We start from the raw sequence: 22,551 nt of genomic DNA on the forward strand, positions 1-22,551 counted from the left end.
CTTCTGAAACACCAGCTTTGCTGGTAAAGAGATTGAGCCCAGTTATCTGGGTGACGTAAATTGCTTCATGAGCCAGGGCTGCAAAGAGAGAGCGAAAAAATGATGGCATTATAAAATCATGTTTTCTCTCGTGTAGCTAAAAATGGCTCCAGCCAAATAACACAGGTTCTTAAGTTTGCTTTGAGATGTGGTGAACTTGTATGTTTGCAGTTTCCCACAGGAAAGGAATAAGAAATCCCTTCTCTGAAGGGCTACTTCACTGAATTTTAAGAGGATTGGGCAAGAACTCCCTCTTCTTCCTGAAGGAAACCTACACTCATCTGCTGTGCCGTGAGGGGTGCCCAGCAGCTGCCCACAGCCCCTGGCCGGCAGCAGCAGCACTAGCAGAGCAACTGCATTGAGAGACCACCCCTGAAGGTGCTGCATGTTCTAAATTTTCCCTGATAACATGAAGAATCAGCATGTTTTGGGTTTTCAGGAGAATTTCCTGCATCCAAGACATAGAAAAAATAGTGGCTATTCCAGTAAGATGAGGATAGATCATCTCTTAGAAAAGAAAGGAAAACAAGATTGAGTCTAACATAGCAAGAAAGCACTGTATGGCTTTGCACCTAGATTTTGTACAGGTCTTGTTTTTCTTGTTTACAGTGAAAATACAAATGAGGCCTTTAATTGGTTAAGCAAAGGGAATGTTCAAAGCATCATTTGCAGACACTGTGGAGGGGTTTCTTGAATATCCCAGAGAAAATGAAACCAAACTCCTCAAAGACATTTAGAAGCATTTCCTGTTGTGCCATGGAAATGATGATTTTTTTATCGTTGTGAAAGCACATCAAGTTGTACATTCTTTTGGAAGAACAAAAAAAAAAAAATAAATTTGAAGACATCTTCCAGGGATCAGAGAAGTTGCCAAAATTAACTGTTGAGTTAAAAGGCTATATTCCCATTCCACTTTTCCCGCCCTAAGCAAAGGCTGAGAATTGGATCAACTCTTCATACTGGGAATCATGGAGCAAATGGAAGGACAAATTGAAAAGGTGCATTTATTAGTAACTATAAAAGAAAAAAAAAAAGAATTTTTTTGAAACAGCACCCATTTGTCTTATTGTCTTGTCTTGGGCTACCAGGGTCATGGTAGCTCAATTGCAGCAGAAACAGTTGTCCTCAGAAGAGCACTGTTAGGTAGGTCTATGGCTTATGTGACTCTAGAGAAGAGCATTCAACATTATGTTTCCAGCATCTCAACTGATGTGTGTGTAAATTTCATTTTGATTCATAGGACCCTGAGGGAATCTCTACAATGCCAAATTCAATATTTGGCCATCTAGTCCTAGTCATCATTGTTCCCTGCAGAGAACAGGTTTTACATTTGTTTCTATTTCTCTTGAAAAAATCAAATTGCAGTCCTAATTCACCTTTTGCTGAAGTGACAGTGAGGTTACAACCTCAGAGGCCATAGATTGTGCTGCCGCTTTTCAGAAGAAAGCTCCCAAAATTGTCACCTTAAACCTTTCAAAATTATTGCAACCGAATGTTTCAGTGGTTCCAGCATTCTGATCTTGTACAAAATTAAAATAAAATCCATTTATATTCAGGATCACCTGAATTTCTCTGGTAAAAATTTTCTTTTTCTAAGATGCAAATTTTATTTTTTGATAGTTCTGAGATCAAAGCTTTTACTGTCCTGCCAGTGTGATGCATTCCACAACAATAATGCCATGATTAGTTAGTATTTAAGGGGTACATGAATACAGTGAAGAGTTTATCAATTTGCCCTTTCTCTTTGGCTTGTTGCCTAATTAGGAGAATGACTTTGGTCATTTTCCACTTCATCAGGCTTTGGTGCTTCTGTTATGTAAACACATGTGAAAGTGATTGTACATATCACAACGATTATTACATCATTATTATCTGCAAACTCCAGCAATGTTTGTGTTGTGATATTAATTTTAATTGCTAACCAGACAGTGTTAATTAGAGGAAATCCATGGTATTGTAATTGGTCTGTCAGCTCTTCTTTCACAGTGGTGAAACTCTCTTAGGAAAGTCACTGAGGAATTCCGAAGAGAAATTGCTTCTAATGGGCGAAGCATACAACTGAATGGAAAAAGATATGATAAAGTGATGACAAAATCATGATTTAATGATTTAGAACATTAGTCATGTTTTAAAATTATTTATGTGCCTGCCTCTTTTTCTCCCTATTCATCTATTCTTTCACAGGTACATATTGCTCTCCAAAAAGAGAATGGTATTTCTAATTCTAGAGAAGGGAAGAGTCTATATGTAGCTCTGGTTTATGTTCCAGATTGTTGCTAGCATTTTTAGATTTTCTTAACTTTTTATTGGTTGATAGACCAGAAATTGGATAAGGGATGCTTGTTTACAAACAGGTCTGCCAAAAAAAACCACCAAAATAAAAGGCAATAAAAGAAGAGAGGAGAAATGTTGATGTATTTCGTAATTCTATTGTGTGCTTGAATCTCTTAGAAGAATGAATCTTTAACAAAAAGAGACTGGAAAGATTTGTCATTGTGAACTATGCTCTTATTGATTTTTTTTTAAAGCTAGGTTCAAATCCATACAATCATTTGGTGTTACAATGTACTTTCCCTCCAGCACTGCTAATACTGAAGCATAGAAAGAACAGTGAAAGCCTACTCTAAAATCTAAATATTGAGTGCATGTTGAGCCTATATTTTAAAATATTATATTTATAAACAGGAATCCAAACCAAAATTCTCAAAATTTTGAATTACCGCCTACAGGAGACAAGTTTTCAAGAAGGGGTGGGTTCTTATCCAGCACTTCTGCAGAACTGGATTGCCAGACATGTCTGAAGTTAGGCTTTCTGAATCATATCTATTAAAAATCCCTGCTCACTTTTGAAAAGCTCAGTTCTATGCTTGCATTCAGACACCAAAATGTGACCTCCTTTTTTTTTCTTTTTTTTTTTTTTTCCATAATTAGAGAACTTTCACAACCATTAATGCCTCTAATGAGGACTGTGGTTGAGTAATTAAGTTTCCCAACTATAGATTAAGATATCTAGCAGTATTTTGAAAATGTTGACTTTTTTTTCAACTTGTGCTTGTTGTCTTTGCTATAGCTGTCTGTCATTTCTTTCTCTTAGAATGCAGACTGCTTTTACCACAAATATATTTTTGGTTTGTGCTTGTGCCATGTCAAGTAGCTTGTGCGCTGTGGGGCGCAAGGTTTGAAGGCACTTGGGTGCTGGTGCAGAGGTCACCACCTTACAGCTTTGAGTGGGATCTGAGCTCCGTGGATGAATTTCCCGTGACACAAAGCCTGGTGAAAAGTAGGTGGCTTCCTGGTGGATTCATACAAATACTCAAAGTTGTCCCAGTGATATGTTTTGCCCTTCACAGCTTTTAAGCTTTGTCAATTTAGTCATTTTTTCTTCCTCAGAATGTGTGTGGATTTTCTAAAGCCAATAAAGTAAAAATACTGATCCATTTAGTCCAGTATCTTATCTGCAAAAGAAACCAGTTCAAGAGAATTCAGAGAAAGAATTAAATGCATACCAAAGAGAAAAGAGCCCTTAGGTCTGAAGAGCTGAGGAAAAGAGCTGAAAAGCTATCAGAAAACAGCTGCTTAATTCTTATTAGACAATAATAAGAGATATTAGAGTCTTTTTTAACGATCTATTGTTATTACAAGTCCTTATTTTAACAATAAAATAGAACGTTATTCCCTCTCTACCAATACTCCCATGACATAACGCCACATATCTGCAGTCAAAATGTTTTTTCCATTCCTTTGATCAGCAATTCCCTTTTAAACTACCTCCTTTCAGCTCCTTCTTTGATCACCTTTGACAGACTGCTACAGCATCGAGGACTAGTGTGTTTAGAAGAGCAAGGAAAATCTCAGGATACAAAACATATTTAAATGAAATACAATGTAGACGTGTCTCCAAAGCAGAAAGTCAAAGTAGAAGACACATGTGCTAGTGCAAGGAAAGGGCAGAAGCAAGAAAAATTGGCTGGTATCTCTCCGGTGCTGCAATTCATACCTTGCCTTGGGGTTTCAGCAAACAGCGTCTGCGTGAACCTTGATGGCTAGAAATCAATAATACAGATGTCATCTGCAAACAGATGCAATCTCTGCCCCTGTATGGGAGGAGCAGCTAATACCTCAGGCAAACAGAGGGCATGACTTCGTGTACGCCTCGCGTGCGACATGGGGAGCGTTGCGTAACCTTGCAGGCAGCCTGATGTTCATAGTAAGCATGTGACAAATCAAAGCGTCAGATACGAGGAGAGAAGACTGCTGGGGACAGTTAAATTTAGGAGCAAAGTGTAAAATAATCAGTTCATAAATGGTTTATGAAAAGCATGTAAGCAAGACTTTAAAAAGAGTATCATTTCTTAGGAAGGGTAGCTGAGTGTGTGACACCCTTGAGCTACCAACAGGTCATAGGCTTTGTTTTAAAGTATTTTATGGATTTCTATTTCCTAGCCACTTTTATTTCAGCATCTCAGCTGAGATGCTGCCTGCAACTCCATCTTTCCTTCTTTTTTTTTTTTTTGTTTAGTTTTCCCCTGTTTTTCCTTTATAGTTCTCTTGCAGAGATAACAAATTTTCCCTTTAGCATCAGCATGTGATTTCTCCATTTTGATGGAATTTTCATTTCTTTTTCCTTCAGGTTTCCACCTGCAAATTAAGATAGCATTGCTTAATAATCTGAGAGGGTGTTACAAGAGTTGCTGGATGATTTAAGAGTGTTTCACGACAGACTTACCTTTCATAAAAGTAGGGATAAAGTGATATCTAGAGAGGGGACTTACATCTCTAGGAAACAAGATAGCTAAAAGTGAAATTGTCTTTACCTCCCTCTCTGTTGCAAACTGTATTTGTTAAACGCAAAATGTTTTATCACAGCACATGTGAATCACAAGTTTTTGACTGTAGCACAACTGTGAGAACTCTAGACTCCAATGACTGATCCAAAGTATCTTTCACTTAGTTACACATTAACAGCTGCAGTAGTTGTACATTCACATAGGAAGGTATCATCCAATGCTGGAGTTAACATGAAAGCTTCCTTTTCAGTGCATTACCACTGAAATAAGGGTATACAATTTTTCTGAAGAAAATAATGAATCTTTATACAGCACTCCAATGGCCTATAACATATTTGTCTGATTAGAATGTTAACAAGTATTAAACTTTTAATCTTAATAGACTACAGAAAGTGTGTGTATATATTGAAATTTTCAGATTAAGGAGACACAGTGCCCACACTCTGTAGCGCTAATATGGAATGTTTGCATTAATGGTATAATGAGAGCTCTCTCAAACTCTTGTCACAGTAGTTCTAGCCCTTACTTAACCAAAAAAAATTTGTTATGCATTGGATGCACTTTCAAACTATTTCTTCCTCTAAAGTTCAGCTGAACAAGTAATAATTAATTATATTCAATTTTTCAATGGTTTTCCCCTCCCTCAAAAAATAACCCTGAAAATGAGTCTGTTTTTCTGTGTGTCAGATGCTCTGGGCATAATGCTTCCTCTACTATGTTCTTCCTCTACTAAGTGTGTGATGTTTTGTTTTGGCCTGTGTTTGTTCTTCCTGGCAGAAATATATTGATTTGTATAGATTTGTAATTATTTTGGAGAGTCAAATATTTTTGGGGGAGGGAGGGGAAATTTAATCAGTTCTTTTGTGAAAACATGAACTCGATAAAACTCAAGTTTCATTATGAATATTTTTGTTGGAAATTTTTTGACCCGCCTTCCCAATTAGATATCTAGATTTATATACACTAATGACTCACACGTCCTTCTCCCACTGATTTGCAACGCCTTTGCTATTGTTTTCACAAACTGCTCTTTCCTCTTTCATTCTGAAAAAATACAAAGGTGGTTGTAATTGATCCTTGCCTTGCTTTTCCTTGCCTTTCCAGCAATTGCTTCATTTTTTGGCTCAAGACCCAGCTCTTTTCTGAGATAGGAGCACACCTCTTGATCTTCCAGATTTGTCTTCTGTGTTGTGCTCTATCAAAGGGATATTCTAAATGTCACCACGGCTCAGTTAGCACCACTTTGAACTGTGGGTTGAGAGTTTAAAATAACTTTGAGAAAAGAGACTGAAGGGAGCAGACAATGCAGAACTTGTTCTAGACAGCTGCACTCACGGAAGTTAATTAATATGCCAAATGTTAAGTTTATCTTTAACTAACTTGCCTATTCCTAAAGAAGTAAGCACGTATTTTACACTTCCTCTTGACGTTAGGGTACTACCGTGGTGCCACATTTCCCAAGCCTCACCTAGCCTGGAGGCACTTGCCATCCTTTGCCACTTAGGGACTTTCTGTCAATGACCATGTTGACTGCAGGGTTTCTTCTGGGGAACTTCAGCTTTGACAAATTTTGGGTTCACCAAACTGAAGCTTCTTCCAGCTACCCATTGGTGGGGATTTTCAGAAACCGTAGCCACTCCAACCAAAATGTTCTATCTCAATAAAGGGCTGGAAAAAAAATAACAGCCCTTCTCTGAAAATCCCAGTAGGCTTCATGGCTCCAGACAGACACTGCATTCACAACGTTCTAAGTTATGAACATCAGTCAAGGGTGGGATCGCTCTTGTCTAAGTTTAACTGGCCAAAGGTTAGTAGTCTAGCCTAAACTACTTATCTAGTCCCCTTCTGTAATCAGCAGTGAAACACAGGCAGCTCCAGAAGTGATTCATTCCTCATACCCAAATCTATCTAAAGATGAGATGAGTCATTGAGTGTAGAAGGAGCTGCTAGAGGGTTAAAGTTAGGTGAGATGTATTGGGCTGCTGGAATCATTTGTGTTAGCTTACCCTCAGAGCGAAGCAACACACCTTAGCTGTGCACGACCGACAGCCCAGGATGCATCACCCCTCGTTAGGAGTGGGGCAGGAGCACGTACCGGGACTGTCACGGCAGCTCAGAGGACAAGTGCTGGCAGGTTCCGCTGCCATAGCTGAGTCATGTGGCTGAACCCTTAGTACCAGCATCTGTTTGTGAAGCTGGCTCTGAGATCCTTCTGATAAAGAGAATTATGACTTGGAAACGTTGTGAGTGCTTTTGAAATGTTACACCATTTCAAATAGCTCGAGCTAATACCAAATATCTTAGCACCCCCTCTTCTTGACTGCAGTATCACAGGGCTCTTTCTATCTGCAGGTACTACTGATAATTAATTAATGACTTCATTAAGCACGTTGAGAAACCTTAAGCCTGGAAAGTAAAACATTGTATAAAGTCGGTATCTAGTCCCTACGACTTCATTAAAATGATTTTTGTGTCAGCTGTTTTACCTCAGAAGTTCATGAAATTCACACGGAATAGCAGACTCTTCCAGACTATTTATAATGAATCAAAATAGTCCATGCGACATTTCACTTTATTCCTCATGAATTTTTTCTTGCTTCCTCCACACAATTGAAAACCTCATCATCACAGCTGTATCTTACTCTTTTCACAGTCTAGGAGATTTCCAGTTCACTTCATTCCTTGAGTTTTTAATTTTTTGAGAATCCTTCTTGGAACTGATTTTATTCTCACCTCCTTGTTCAGCTACACTGGCTTTGCTCTTACTTCTGATGGATTTGTTACTATGCAGCACACTTCTCCCTATAGAATACATATATTTATGTTTGAATATTTTGTGTTTCCATTGCACCGTCCCATTTGATTTCACTCAGAACCACTCATGTTTACTTCCTGCTCTGATGGAATTTGTTTTCTTCGCTTTATGTTTCATCCTTGGTCATAGTGGCAAATGTAGTCCTTGGTCATGTAGTCCTGACTGTGCAGACACCATCAGTTTGTCTCCAGCTGTGTCTCTCAGGTTAGTCACAACAGTCAGGAGTGTTGGGGAAGTCTGGGAAGGCTGCAGGAAATGGACATCACTGGGTTCTTAATAACGGGAATATTTGTACCTGGCAATGTTTATGTTTTGCAGTCATGCCCAGGACCTTGTCATGCTATGTACTACATACCTACAACAAAACACAGTACTTACCCATGGCTGGACATATCACATACCGTAAGTTCCTTAGGGCACTCCTACCTCCTCCACTGAATCATGAACTTGGATGAAGACCAGGCTTGAAGCAAAATGTGAAGTGGAAAACTGGTGTCCTTCTATTTCTTGTCCAGATTCAATAACTGAACAGTCTTAAATGCTTAGATGTTTTCAATCTGGATTATGACTTTGTTTATAGAACCATGAAAAGGATTTCTTTAAAAAGAAATACACCTAGATATACCTTGAAAAGATACATACCTAGAAGAATGTTGACTAAAATCAATAGAGAACAAGTACAAGAGTCTTTGGTCAGTGCTTGTTTTAATCAAGGAATGAGTTAAATCATTTTAAGCTGGACTCATGCCGGAAATATGTATTTGCAGTATATTTAGAAGGACAAATATGAGATTGTTTGAAATGGCAGAGCATTCATTCAGATGAAAAGAAACCGCATCCTCTTCCTTTAACTTAGTGGTATGTATTCCACTTCTGCAACAGGCACAGGTCTTGAAGCTGATACAGCTACTGTTGAGAGGGTAAGCACTAGTGAGCCATTTTAGAGTCCAGGTCAACCATCCCCTCTTCCTAGCAGGCCTCTTTTCACGGTAATCCCCACTCCATCATCACCTCCTGCCACATGGACAATAACCTGAGAAGATGCTCAGGAAGTGCCAGATCACTAAAGCAGGACTGGAGGCGGCCAGGATGTTTTATTCTGCACTTCAGCACACTTCAGAGGCCGGATCTGCAGCTAACTGATGGTAACTAGCTCAACTGCAAGGCCATTGTGTTTGGTAGCAAAGGCTTGTTCTTTGGCCAAGTCTCACCTAAATGAACATTTCAGAGTACCAAAGCTTTTCAGTTGGCTTTTTGTTCAGCTGAAAGCTGTGGCAAGTTGACATGAACTGAACGGAGAGAGGATTGCTGAAGTACAATTGTGCACGTGGAGGGTTGCAACACTTATGAATCAATTTTAATTTACAATTAAAGTAATATAAATAGATTTAAATCCATACTTGTAATTAAAACAAGTTGCCTATGCCTCCCAATTGCAGACAGAATCTGAGCTTTATTCTGTGAGTAATCATCCCTTTTGTAATTTACTATCCCAGATCTTGCCAGCTCTGCTGAACGATTAAACCGTAAATGCATTTCTTAGGGTGCTCTGCAGAAAGTGGGCTGGTAACATTGAAAGTCCTTTTTCATGTTTGGTTATTTGAATCTGTGGGTAACCACTCAGCGTGTGGGATTTGCATGTTATGCACATGACAAAAGAAAGACAGAAAATACATCAAAATATGTGACTTTGGGAACTAAACATTCTCCCAAATTGTTTTCCCTTGTTTCCTCAAATTTGGCAGGACATAATTTTTTATAGCAAGATATTATTTTTTTTCCTGTAAGAAATCTGCTAGATTTTCTTATGCACTGTGCATTAATCAGCAGAGTTAGATTTTATGTACTCCAGCATTTGTACAAATGTTTTACATATAAGGACTGTTGCTGGTATTGGCCTCTGTCCTCCTCTGTTAACATAATACAAACCACACTGATTTATTTTGTAAATATTTGAACATCAGCAGAATTTATTTGTGATAGTTTGAGATCAGATACGGGTAGCTGTGAATGGGGATTTTAGGCAAAGTGTCCATGGTAGAAAACCATCCTGTTGGACAGTGCATGGTAAGACTTTGCATCAGCACGCAGAGAAGTAGATAATCTATGAATATCTCGTGCTCTGGAGGAATGAGATGGTCATTCTCCTCACAACTGTAGGGCAGTAAAGTCATATTATCTAAATAACTGAAAAATCAAGAAAATTGGAGCCTCTTCTATTTAGGAAGGTTACACCAAAGTTCTATTTTCAGAAATTACACAATTTTCAGACTCTTCATAGTAATTGACATCAAGAAATTGAATTCTTTTCTATATCAGGGAGAAAGAATGGACATCTTTTCTCACTGCCATCACAGCAGATGGAGGCAGCTCTGGGGTTGCTCTTCTTAACACCAGTAGATGCCTGGAAAGCCACCTCAGCTTGTGTTTGCAGGTGAACCCAATAGACAACATCAACATTTGATGTTGGTTGGCTTTTGTGGGTGATAAACTGCTTCTTAAATTTACTTTGTTGCAGAAAATAAATGTTGAGTGAGGGCTGGTCCTCAAGAAATAAGGGGTGAGCTGCATCTTACCAACAAGTTCAACAGATACCTTGCTGTGACGGGTCCCACACAGAACTGCTTCAGCTGCATTGCTTTTTTTCAGTCCTATTCCTGCAAAGCATACCCAATTTGCTTTGACTGGCCTGATGCTCTTTTTACTTGGCTGCACTGATGTGTCTAGAAGGTTTGGACCATATTTTACCTTGAAAGAATTTGTGATTTGGCATTTGATTTTGCAATAGCTGTGCTCAGAGCTCTATGCAAAAAAATAAAAGTGTCACACCACAGCTCTGAGAAACTTATAATCTAGAAGAACTACAAATGAGCCAAGAATAATGTTACAAACAGGTATCAAAGAGGAAAACAATGGAAAATGATACGCCAGCCTCATAAAATCATAGAATAGTTTGAGTTGGAAAGGACCTTTAAAGGTCATCTCGTCCAATCGCACTGCAATGAGCAGGGACATCTTCAAAGAGATGAGGTTGCTCAAAGCCCTGTCCAACCTGACCTTGAATGTTTCCAGAGATGGAGCATCTACCACCTCTTTGGGCAACCTGTTCCCGTGTTTCACCACCCTCATTGTAAAAAATTTCTTCCTCATATCTAGTCTGAAGTTATGCAGGAAGAGCTATGTAAATGAAAAAGAACTGGAGAGTTGGTGTCTAATCTAGTATGCCTCTTCTTAACTATGTAACTCATTCATTTCTTGACTGTTTGCATGTTTAGTTTTTAGTTTCCTTGGGGAAATAAATGCAAACAAATAAAGATTGAGCAGAAGGATGTAAAACCTAACTGGAAACATTAGTCAGAAAAAAAAGGCTGTACAAGAATGAAGATAGATAGAATAGTGCCTTGTGTAACATGACTGGCACACAAATGAGTTCATTGGAAATGTAAACACGGAAAGGGACTGTCAGAGAGGGCATAAGATGAGCAATTCAAACTGATGAATAACCGTGGAAGTGGTTAGGACTTCCTACTCACCAATGAGAAAAACAGTGAAGTAATAAGAGGTTGGGGTGACAGGAAGGAGTAAAAGCAGCATTCCCCTTAGCGTGCTCAGCTGTGCCTGCCTCTTCCTGCATGAGTCTAAATCTTGGCTCTGCCCAGTTCGGCACTGTCTTACGTTGATCATCACCTGATGAATAATCATGTGTTTTTGTGGGTAACTGTCAATGATTACTACACTCTGGTTCTTGCTAGAGCTTATGAAAAAGAACGTAAAATTGGTGCTCTCATGGGGCTTTTGATTATTGAGGCAAACTGTGAAACCCAAACAATCCAAGCTCTTAGATCTTTTTAATCATATTAATTGCCAAGGCAACCCAACTCCAGTGCAAATGTGCAAACTAATTTTACAGGATTTTATGTTCTTTCAGGAGCTAGATTGACTTCTGGAGATGAATATATGTAACTCACTTTGGTATGGAGATTGTTTTTCTCTGATAGTGCTTGTTTTTCTGGTATATCACCAGTCTTATTGGCAAGTGTAAGTGATCAAAATTCTCAACGCTTTTTGTCATGCAGACCTCCCTGGAATAAACTGCCTGTTACATCATTCCCTGCAAATGAGCTGAGTGTTCCTTTCTATGCCCGTTTTACAACATTCCACTTAAGCGAATTGATACAGGCACCTTTAGTCCTGCAGGATAAATCTAGGATAAATACGGTCCAATCACTAAAACTCCCCAAAATTTGGAGGCATCTCTTTGCAGGGTAAAGCTAAGCCCTGTATTTTCTTATTTGTCTGTTGACATAGACCATTCTTTGTCAAAAGCTCTTGGAGATACTAGGTATTTTGCAGTTCTGTATTCAGAATGCACTAACATCTACAAAACACCTGAAAAGGCGTTTTTCCAGTTACTATATCTTTGCGGAGTTTCTTTTCCACACCTATTAACTACTCAGAGATGAATCAAAAGAGAAGCAGTGAATCAGTAAGCTGTGGACTTTAAGGGGTCTCTTGCACCAGACAGTCCACGAACAGAAGCTTGCAAATCCTTACTTCTGAAGTAAATCCACTGGACTTCATAAAATGTGAGACACAGGTGTTTTGTGAAAAATGACTTAAGCACGATGTTCTTAAATGCTAAGCTGGGCTGTAGCCCAAGGTTATTCACAGGCTAGGATGGCTCCTTCCTCTCTAAGGCAGCAATACTAGCAAAGGCCTGCCATGGGAGATGAACCTCCATAGAAAGGGAGACGCACAAATTGTCATCCCTTTTGTATCTTGCATTGACATATGTCAACCAGGGCTTGCGTGGCGAAGGCCACGTGTCAATTATGGCAAAGTTGCTCTTGGGTTTTTGTGGAAGAACCTAATCTGCACAACAAGCATCAGTTAGTTCTACCTCCATTTGTGTTCAAACGCTGGCTGGTGAAACACCTGTGTCTGAGCAGGTTAGACCATACCAAAATGATAATTATGCAACTAGAGTGCATTGGTCTCTGGTAAAAGCTCACTGTACGCAACGTGAGCTTTTTTTATTTTTCTTTATTTTGAAATGTTACACCATTTCAAATAGCTCGAGCTAATACCATTATTAGAGTATTATTATATTATTTCTGCTGCTTTCTTCACAAAATACAGGCACAGGGAATTAGCATCATATATTGAATTCTTCCTATGGAATCCAGCCAAACAACAGCTTGTTAATAAGATTCTGGAGATAATGTTTTTTCCAAGCAGAACTTCAAACTCGCTGCCGCTTTGGACACTGGCTGTGATGAATGTGGTATCGCATGCAGCACACCATAGCTTTTGACAGTGAGTAAAATCAAATCTAATACTAAAGTCTGGAAAAAAATACTACCCTTCAGAAACAAACTGTCTATCTTTTCAGCCATATTATGAAATGAAAAATATTAGAATACCATGGAACAGGCCTAGGCTCATATATTTCAAATTTACCGATACCGAGATCTATCAATTATAGTACAAGATTCCCTGCCTGAGCTCTCTGCCATGGATCTGGGTATGGCCAAGAAAAGCATCGTGCTTTCAGATGTTCACAGTCTAATATCTAATTAATTCCCTATAGATTTAAAATGACAGTACTCTAATGGAGGCGGTAATATAAAAGTATAATTTTTCAAGAAAACATTAACTTTCAGAGTGGTATTTTTATTTGTATGCATTCAGTAGTACACAGGTTCTTTCATAGGAATATAAACATAGCAACTTAGAAACGTCCATACCAGATCTGACCAGTACTCCATTTCAAAGGATTCAAAAGCAGATACAAGAAACTTCACAGAAGGCAATGACAGGACAACCTGCTCCCAGGATAAAACTTCTGCTTAGTCCCCATCCATGTAATGTTTGGCATATTTCACAAAACGTGAAGGCCTATATCCCTTAGAAAAGTAATATATGTATTATAGAACAATCTGTATTTCTGACTTATATATTTCTGTACAATAATATTTACAATATATTGCAAGGCTTACAGTCTCTATCTGATACCTTTATTGCAAATACCTGCTTGCAGGCCATAAAAAATAGACTTTGCACCTTTCACCCATTACACTACAGACATGGACATTGTCCCTTGTCAGAGCGTTGGAGCACCTTGAAACACATGGGTGTAAACAGCAGTTAGCGCTGCACTCCATTTGACTATTTTAGTTTACATAGTTCTAGTCAAACAAAAACAGTCAGTTTATGACTTGCCTTTGCCCTCAGCCCCAGTTTTAGGTTTGCCAAAAGACTGGAAACCCAGCTCTGTTGCTAAAACTTCTGTTCACACAACAACGTTCTCCCAGTTTATCACTAAAGCTGAAAAATCACACCCCTTCCAAAGCATGTCTTTTGTAATGAAATAGTTAAAAAAACTTGAGGTTTTTTTTTGGCAAAAAGATAGACAGTGACTACCATTAGCAATTTTTTCTCGTTTTGAAGGATATGATGGGAAGACCCAGCAGAAGCAAGAAAAAGCCTTTACATGTAACAGTGACAGGAGCCAAGTGAAGTCCAGGGCTCCCACTCTTCGGAAAAAGCACCAAATTACCCATTCCTGAGATATATGGAGAAAGAAGGATCATCATCTACTGTTGTTCCTGGTGTACTGGGAAAGGTAGGTTATTAGCCTACCCAGAAGATATTGCTAAATAAAGGGAATCTATAGCGCATCAGAGGAAGATCTTAGACAGGTGCACATCATCTCTGAAGGAAATGACATCTCAGAGAGGTTAGGGTTCCTATTAGAGTTTGAACAAAGCCAGGGAAATTTTGCCACATATCCACGTGGAAAGTCACCACAACCCTATTAAACCGTTCACAAAGATAGAAAGGGGGATTAAAAAAATATTCAGGGTAGGGCCAGTTCTGATTTTGAGAAAGGCTGATGTTCAGTACTTTAAAGTAAATTAAACATGTTCCTTCCTAACACTGAAAACTCATGACCAATGCATTTTTCATCTTAACTTTCGAGAGCTGCTCAACTAAAACAGCAAAAACAAACAGAAGTTTGAAAATGAAACCAAAAATTTTCTTGGAAACAAAACAAAATAATTTTCCTCTCCTATGGCAGGGCACTGATTTGTAACACAAAAGATTTTTCCTGTACTCTGAGCTGTCTACAGTCATCCATACTTTCAAAGAAAAACAGTCCTTAGCTCTGATGAATGCATATAAATATTTATGTTGTGCAGCACCTTTCAAAGTGACCATGAAAGGAACAGATGGGGCAGGTTATGTTCTTGACTATCAAACCTAGACCTTAAGTGCATAAATCTTAATCATATTAGCAGCATCTCGGGCTGGAGTTTTCTGAGACTCATCCTTTAACAATAATGTAACAAATACACATGGAAATTCGTTATTTAACGAAAACATCCCCATGCACTAGCTTCCCTCTCAGTTTGCAGAAGCTCACTCATGCAAACTATTTTGTTTTCTCCTAAATGTAAAGTGGGTTCAACAATTATTTTATCTGGAATTGTTATCTATCTATCTCAACAGCTTCAGACATGTAGACGTTTTGTACATAACACTAGAAAACGAAGACAAATGCCCTGCATTCCCCAACCGTTGCTGTAACCGAGAACTAACCATCCAGGGACTGACAAGCACATTTAAAACATATGGAAATACAACCCAGCGATCTTGCTGTGCATTTAACTGATGTCAACTAAACCGCTGGATGAGCCCTTCAAGGGTGACTCTTCCAGCATGTAACACTTGTGTACGTTAAAACAGGAAACTGTTCCTCCTACCACCAATGTTTTATTGAATCATGGTCGCTCACCCTCACCCCTTCCGCTCCTCCAGACGTGCTTACCAAGAGCAGCGAACATTTCAGAAACGCAATCAAGTGCTCACTTGAGCTTGGCATCCACCCGGCTGCCCCGGCAGCCGTTTCGGGCCAGGCGAGGCAGCGGGGCGAGCTGCCACAGCACGGGTAGGAGGAATGTGGAGGATGAACACTGATGTTTCTGGACTCCTCAGGCCGCGGGTCTGGTGGCCAGGTAAGCCAGACACCACATCCACAGTAACACAAAGTAAATTTTAACCTCCGCAGGACCCTCAGGTCAGGTCAGCGTTACCCCGGTGGGGCAGCTCTCACACACGGGCACCGGTGTGGCTGAAAGGGGAACTGGCTTTGGCTCTGATTGGTGGTGGGGTTTTTTTGCATTTCTTACTGGTTTGCAATGTCCACAAAGAAATGCTTGGGTGCAAGACATTTTCCAGCAACCAATGACAGATTGGGTTAAGTGTTTGAGGCACAGCCAGCAAATTCCATGAGTTATTGCAGAGGTCCCATTCTGATCATCTAAAGTACTTTTTATCAGTTTTTAAAATACGTTCAGCCTGGCCAGTCCAAATGAAGCATTTTACTGACGATATTGAGTAAGGTGCTGTCTACACTGGGTGTCTGACCCCATCAGGACATTCACCTGGCATAGATGTACCTTAACATGCCTCCTTGCCTTGCATTGCAGGGATGCCATCCTGCACGTCGCAAGCACAGTCCTATTCCAGACCCACACTAGGGATGCGTGGCCTTACCTAGCCTGGGATACAGTTTCCTCACACGATTCTGTAAGCTCACTGCTCACTCACAGTGCATAAAATTAAAGGTGTTAAACCACAAGCTGCCAAACACTGCAATGTGTGCAATGTCAGAGTCGGAGGCATACTGCAAATAAGTGGACATGTGAATTGTACCGTTCTGCCGCAAGGCAGTAACGATGCAAAACCCTCCCCTGTTTTTGACTACCTGTTTCTTGGAACCATGCTCCTGAAAATATTTTGGGCAGGGTTTTAAAGGCTATTCCTCCCCACTGACTGAGCAAGCTGTGTGACAGAGCAAACTAGATGGATACAAGGTATTCCAATTTGGCTTGAACGCTCTCAGAGAAAGAGAGGCTTGGCAGGGATTCAGCTTACAACACGTTTGCCAAGTATCCCAGATAAAGCTACCACAGTTAGTCCTCACCAGCCAAGCAAATAACATCTAATGATGTCAGACGAGCGCTGGTCAAACAGCTCTGGTAAGACAGAGCCTTTGAACGCCCAGGAGGAGCCTGTCTGCCTGCAAGGAAACGCCTGACCCGGCAGTCATTGCCACTTTATTCCCACTTTCTCCCCCCATCCCTGTCGACAAATTCATTGCTGGAAAGAGATGAGTGCACAACACAGACCTTCTGTCACAGCCCGGAGCAGCATCCTGGGGTGGTGAGCTGATGCTGAACGTTATCGTGGACGGCATCTACTGCCACGCTTGGCTTTTCCAGGAGTTTTGTTTCCCACTGCCTCGCTGGGGCACAGTTCACAGTCTCCGTTTTGTCGTTGTGCTCTTGGACACCCCTGTGCTTGTGACAAGAGTGAGGCTGCCAGGGGACAGGGTGAAGGTAGAAGGCAACAGAAAAATACTTGGATGAAGTAGTCACGAGCCTGATGAGGGAAGAGTTTATTCCTGTGTCTGGTTTTGTTCAACTTCCAAGTCAAGGATTCTGAAGAAAGAGGGAAAATAGTGTCATTTAGTATTTATCACATCAGACAAGCATAAGGTGACATTCTAAAGCTTTTTTTGCAGCTGCTTATGGCTACTGCCAACATAGTAAATTCCCCTCCCAGGAGATTTCCACCTGAATAACGAGCATCTATTGAAGAACAGTACAGAAACAGAAGGCTGAATAATCTTGATTCAACCTGGGAAGGAGGACACAGAGTGAGACCCCTCCTTAGAGTCAAGCAGGACTGACAGCAAGAGTAGCTGGACTGCAGAGGTGAATCCAGGCAACATCCCACCGAGAAGCAGCGATGCCCATCTCACTGAGGACTTCAGTTTTCTAAAGCTCACAACACGCGCTCAGACTCTGCAATCATCACTCTGATGAAACGTGTTAGGGAACCTGATCCTTCAAATAGCTGTTTTATTTACATGGTGCCCCACAAGGTCCCGGAGGAGCTCATGAAAAATTAAAAAGAGAACATAAAATATGAATGGGATGATCACCAACCCGTAAAAGCCCTGCAGTTCTTGACAGGCATTTTACTCATAAAGAATGCTGGATTTTAGAAAACAAGTTTCTGCCTCTTTTTCCAAAGAAGGTGCAACAATTTTCAAGCCTCTATGTCAAATGAGGGGCTTTCAAGGACTTGCCTGGGAGCACCAGGGAGAGCACATGGCTCCCCCATGCAGCACAGGGGTCCATTCCCCATTAGTAACCAGTAAGCAAACTAAACAGAGCCAAATACATGGATACGGGGAAAACATTTAGATATCTAACTCAATGCTGCATTGTCAAAGAAAGAATAAGACTGAAAGAAAAGATGAACATTTGAGTGGAAGGAAACACCGACACCAGAACTACAGGACTCATCTTGCAATCACGTGATAACCACTCTCAGCTTAAAGTCTACCCGTGAAGTGTAATATTTAACTCACGGCACCTCTTGATGACTCTTGTCCTTTATTCTGGGTGCTGTTTACCAATATTTTTAGGTGACCTTTATGACCTTCCTGTTGCTGTGGTCTAAATGGTGAAGTATGGATTGGTGCTTCCCAGGCTGCCAAAAATTTTAGTGCCAAAGGAAATTGCTGCCAGCGTAAAGCAATCCCTTGTTCTAGGTATTAAAGTTATTGCAGAATGACCATACACTTGAATAAACTTGATGTCTTTTCACCATCCTGTTAGGCTATGTGCTATGAACTGTACTTTTGTTTCAGATGTTCAAAAAAAAAAAAAAGCCATTGATCAAGCCCATGTGAGGTTACACCAGCTCAGCCCCTGGAAAAGAGCTTCCCCGCTCCTGCCCTTGCCTTTGCCCTGCCGAAGCACCTCCTGCCCTTCGCCTCTGCAGTCTGCGTGCTCCCTGGGGTGGTGGCCAGCATCTCCCGTCTCAGCTGCAGCACTGGATGCGCTTAGCACTACGCAAACAGATGGGGAAAGGGCCAACTGCTCCTTCCTGAGCAGACTCTGCGGTGACAACCACGGACTGGTTTGTTCTGGCCCTGGACTCTACCCCCAGCAAGGGCATTCAGGAGCAAATAGGCTTGTATTTTGTTTTCCTTCACGGAAACGTGGTTGGTTTTGTCACGTGGCCTCAGCTCACGGTGAAATCTGCCTCCCACCCTCTGCGTTTAGCGAGACCAGCAGCTGCAACAAGCTTCACACCTGCATCATTTTGTTTTGTGTATCTCCCTTGTCTTTTACCACAGAAGGACGAGCAAGGAGAAATGATTAGCTCTGGAGAGGCTTTTCTTCTCTCTAAGGTGATTTGGGAAAGGATCTGTAACACAACAACACTTCTTTAAGTTGTCAGCCGAATACCTGACAACCCTTCTTATCTACAAGGGCTTGAAATGTTTGTGTGAAAACGGCTCGCTCTCTCTTCCTTCCTCCTCCCTCAACTCGCAGGAAGAAAACAGGCTTTTGAGAAAAATCTAAATTTTAAAAGTGATCCAAATTTCACATAACTAGAACCGATTTCAAGTAAGCAAATGGATTTTTGCTTTATACAGATTAAAGGAATTGGGAGTGACAGCCCCACATCTACATTGGAAAGAGGGTCAAGCACTACATTCCTCCACGTTTACAAGGCCCACGCTCTCTATCAACAGCTGCATCTACACTATACGATGCTCTTCTCACGCACCAGTTACGAACTGTCAGAAAATATACACATAATCCTCCATATCAAGATCTGCTCATGCAATTTTTAAATACCACACTGTAAGCTGCAGTACTCATCCTAAGGGCTTTGTGTGCCGCAAGGAGAAAAAACTGTTATCTACTAGATGATCAACGCCAAAGGCCCCATGAATATAGTGCTTTTCCAGAGATCAGATGCAAAATAAATACAAGTTTTAATAAAACCAGGATATTGGCTTTTACCAGGGCTAAACTTGCTCTGCTGCTGTCTGTGAAGTAATTGATTTCCAAGCCTAGATGCCACACATTTGCGTTCATTATCTTTATTTAAAACAGTGAAGTACCCCTCTAACCAAAGCAAACCGCACATCTGATTTCCAGCTCCCGGTGCCAAACTGCACAGCAAAACCCACTTCGGAGGAGCCAAATCCACCACGGTCAAACAGGGCAGAAAACTTAAAGCCTGTGCAATGCTAGAGGGTCACCTGGAGCCAACTTTTATGGTCCCAACAGAAAGGGGGGGGGGGGGAATAAGACTGCTAACAGGAGCACTCACTCACCTTTGCCTTCCCGATACTTCGGGGTGCCCATGTATAAGCAAAAGGGGAATGATGAGAGACTGAGGGGGAGTAAGGAAGGGAAAACAGTAGCAGTATAGCATCAATACTATGTACTCCCGATTAGTAATAGTTTCAGCAGTATAACATAAATACAATGTACTTCTAATTAGCAATAGTTTCAGTTCAGTCTGTAACTGTAATTAAGCAACTGTAATTAAGGGTTGAATTCTAAGTTTTTTTCTAGCATTTTATATAGTAGAAATTAGAGAAAGCCAGCTATTTACAAAGCAGGAATCCGCAAAGGACAGACATCTCTCATAGACACTGACTCTTTAATTTCATGTGGGTGGTCTGACCTAAACCTGGTAAGCTTTACGCATTTGTTTGTTTGTATTCTGTTTTTTTTGTAAGGATCCGGATTTCTGCTTTGCAGTATACAAAATACATTTTCCTTCTGCCCTTCACAAAAAGACTAAAATAAACTAAAAAAAGTCAACCTAAAAGCTCGCTAAAGGGAAAAGAGAAATATATAAATCGACAGGGCGAGGCTTTGCACACACCTTAGTTCACCAGACTGCAATGCACGCTGGAAGAAGCCATCACGCCAGTTCCTGGATCACCTTGTTAGTCTCCTTGGCTTTCTTACACATGTACAGCCATTTGATTATCCGAGCGTTGCGCTCGATCACGGAAGTGCTGCTCGGGACCTGCTCTGTGAGTTCATCCTCCAGCAGCCCGTCGTCCCCGCTGTGCCTAGTGAAGTCACTCTCGGACGTTGCCACGCTGATGCTGCGGATCTTGAAGGAGACGTTGTCCGACACCACGGAGAAGTTCTCTCTCCCAAGATCCTCGATGACCTCCTGCTCCAGGCCACAGTACTTGAAAAACGTATCAAACTCGGAGAAGGACTTGGAGTAGCGAGAACTGATGTCCGACTGAGAGCGATGGAGACCTCTCCTCTTCACCTCTTTGACCTCCTCAGGAGGTATACTCAGTTTTGAGGGTTTCTCATGCTCTTTTGTACATACATCCGGGGCTTCGGTGCTCACGGCGACGGTTTGCTTCACTCCATGGCTGCTCAGCTCTCGGTCACTGTCTTTTGCTGAGAGAAGCTCGTTGCTTTCGGTGGCTGTGGTGTCCTCCATGACTCTGGGCATCGCAGGGGAAGCCAACTGCTTCTCCTTTACAGACCCTTGGAAGATCCTCCTCACCAAGCTCCCCCGTGAGCTGTCCTGGCTTTGACCTCTCCCAAACTCGCATTTCTGACGGTAAATCACCAGGGAATCCGGCCGCATCTGCCTCTTGGGAGTGCTGCGCCTGGCTATGGGGGGGCCGTGCTGCAGGGGGGCACGGCAGGAGTACACCGCCTTCGCCTTCGCCAGCTCCAGGGGCTTCGCGCCCTTCCCTCTCCCAAAGTCCCTGCTGATTTTTCTGCTCTCCACCGAACAGGTCTCGCTGCTGCTCTCGGAGGCCGAGCTAAGCACGATGACGGGCTCCTGCTTGGTGCTAATTACCTGCTGGCTTTTTACGTACTTGGCCTTATCGGCTGCCAGCCTCTCCACGGCACTTTTCCTGCTCGGTTTTCCTGCCTCCATCTGCCTGCGGAGGTACTCGGGCCCCTTGTTGAGGAGTCGCAGGGTGAGGGGGGAATGGAGGTCGGAGATGGCGTGCATTCTCACGGCCCGGGAGAGTTCAGTTGGCATAGCAGATTCAGGGACGCGGATCCCGCTTCCAGTCCTGGGAGGGAAAAAAAAAAAAAAAAAAAGTGAAAAAGAAAGAAAAAAAAAAAGACAAAAAGAAAGGAAAAAAAAAAAACCAACACAAGAACAACGAGGAAAGCCCGGGTGCCGGAGGCGGCAGCTGCGCCCCTCCGAGGGCCGGGGTCTCCCCGCCCGTACTCGCTGCTGCCGTCGGGGCGCGTGCCGCCGGCCGGCTGTGCGTGCCCCCCGCCCCGCCGCCGCCGCCCCGCCCACCCGCCCGCGCCCGCGGCCCCGCCCGCCCCGCCGGCCGGGGACAGCCAATCCCGCCGCCGCTCGCCGGGCCCGTCACGGCAGGCAGCGCGCGGCCCGCCGCCCGGCCCGCTCCCGGAGCCGCGCGGGGCAACCGGCGGCGGCGGGGAGCGGCGGGGAGCGGCGCTGAGTGGGGCAGCGCCGGAACCGCCGCCTCCGGCGGGGCCGGGGGGATCGGGGGCTGCGGGGGCACAGCCCGGCAGCGGGGAGCGCGGGGCGCCCGCACCGGCCCCGGGGCGCTCCGAGCGTTTCCTCCGCTCTGAAGCATCTTCTCTCGGGCCGCCTCCGGGGACGGGGCGCTGGTTCAGGGCCTGATCCCGCAGAGCGCAGCGCAGCTTTCCCTGGGGGGCCAGCACCTTCCGCCTCTCCCTCGGCAGCCTCTCCAAGACACAGCGCCCCGCGGGCTTCAGTGCCTGGACGTACCCCGAAAGGCACTTCTGCCCGTGTAATTTTTAGGAAGGGAAGTGGCTCAGGCTCCCGACGTACCGCGGGGGAGCGCGGCGCGGGCTGGCGGAGCTCCGCGGCACCCTCGCCGCTCCCGGTGCCCCCGGCTCCTGCCAGCAGCATCTGACCCTTCCCGGCGCATCGGCAGCGCCACGAAGGCGTTTGTTCGTGGCCCGCAGCCGTGCGTGTGTCAAGTGTCGTGGAATGGCATAACCCTGAATTGCATGCTGGAAATCTTGGCCCTTC

The 22,551-nt window shown here is 42.7% G+C and overlaps 1 protein-coding gene across 1 annotated transcript; it reads right to left on the reverse strand.

Annotated features, from left to right (window-relative positions):
- Positions 1 to 20,451: 20,451 nt before the first annotated feature.
- On the reverse strand, positions 20,452 to 21,555 carry FAM110C (family with sequence similarity 110 member C). The gene has a single exon (XM_009984517.2). It carries the CDS (start codon positions 21,553 to 21,555, stop codon positions 20,452 to 20,454), a length of 1,104 nt encoding a protein of 367 aa, XP_009982819.2.
- Positions 21,556 to 22,551: the final 996 nt, after the last annotated feature.

The sequence above is a fragment of the Tauraco erythrolophus genome, chromosome 2 (genome assembly GCF_009769465.1).
Source record: "Tauraco erythrolophus isolate bTauEry1 chromosome 2, bTauEry1.pri, whole genome shotgun sequence".
Lineage (NCBI taxonomy): Eukaryota > Metazoa > Chordata > Aves > Musophagiformes > Musophagidae > Tauraco > Tauraco erythrolophus.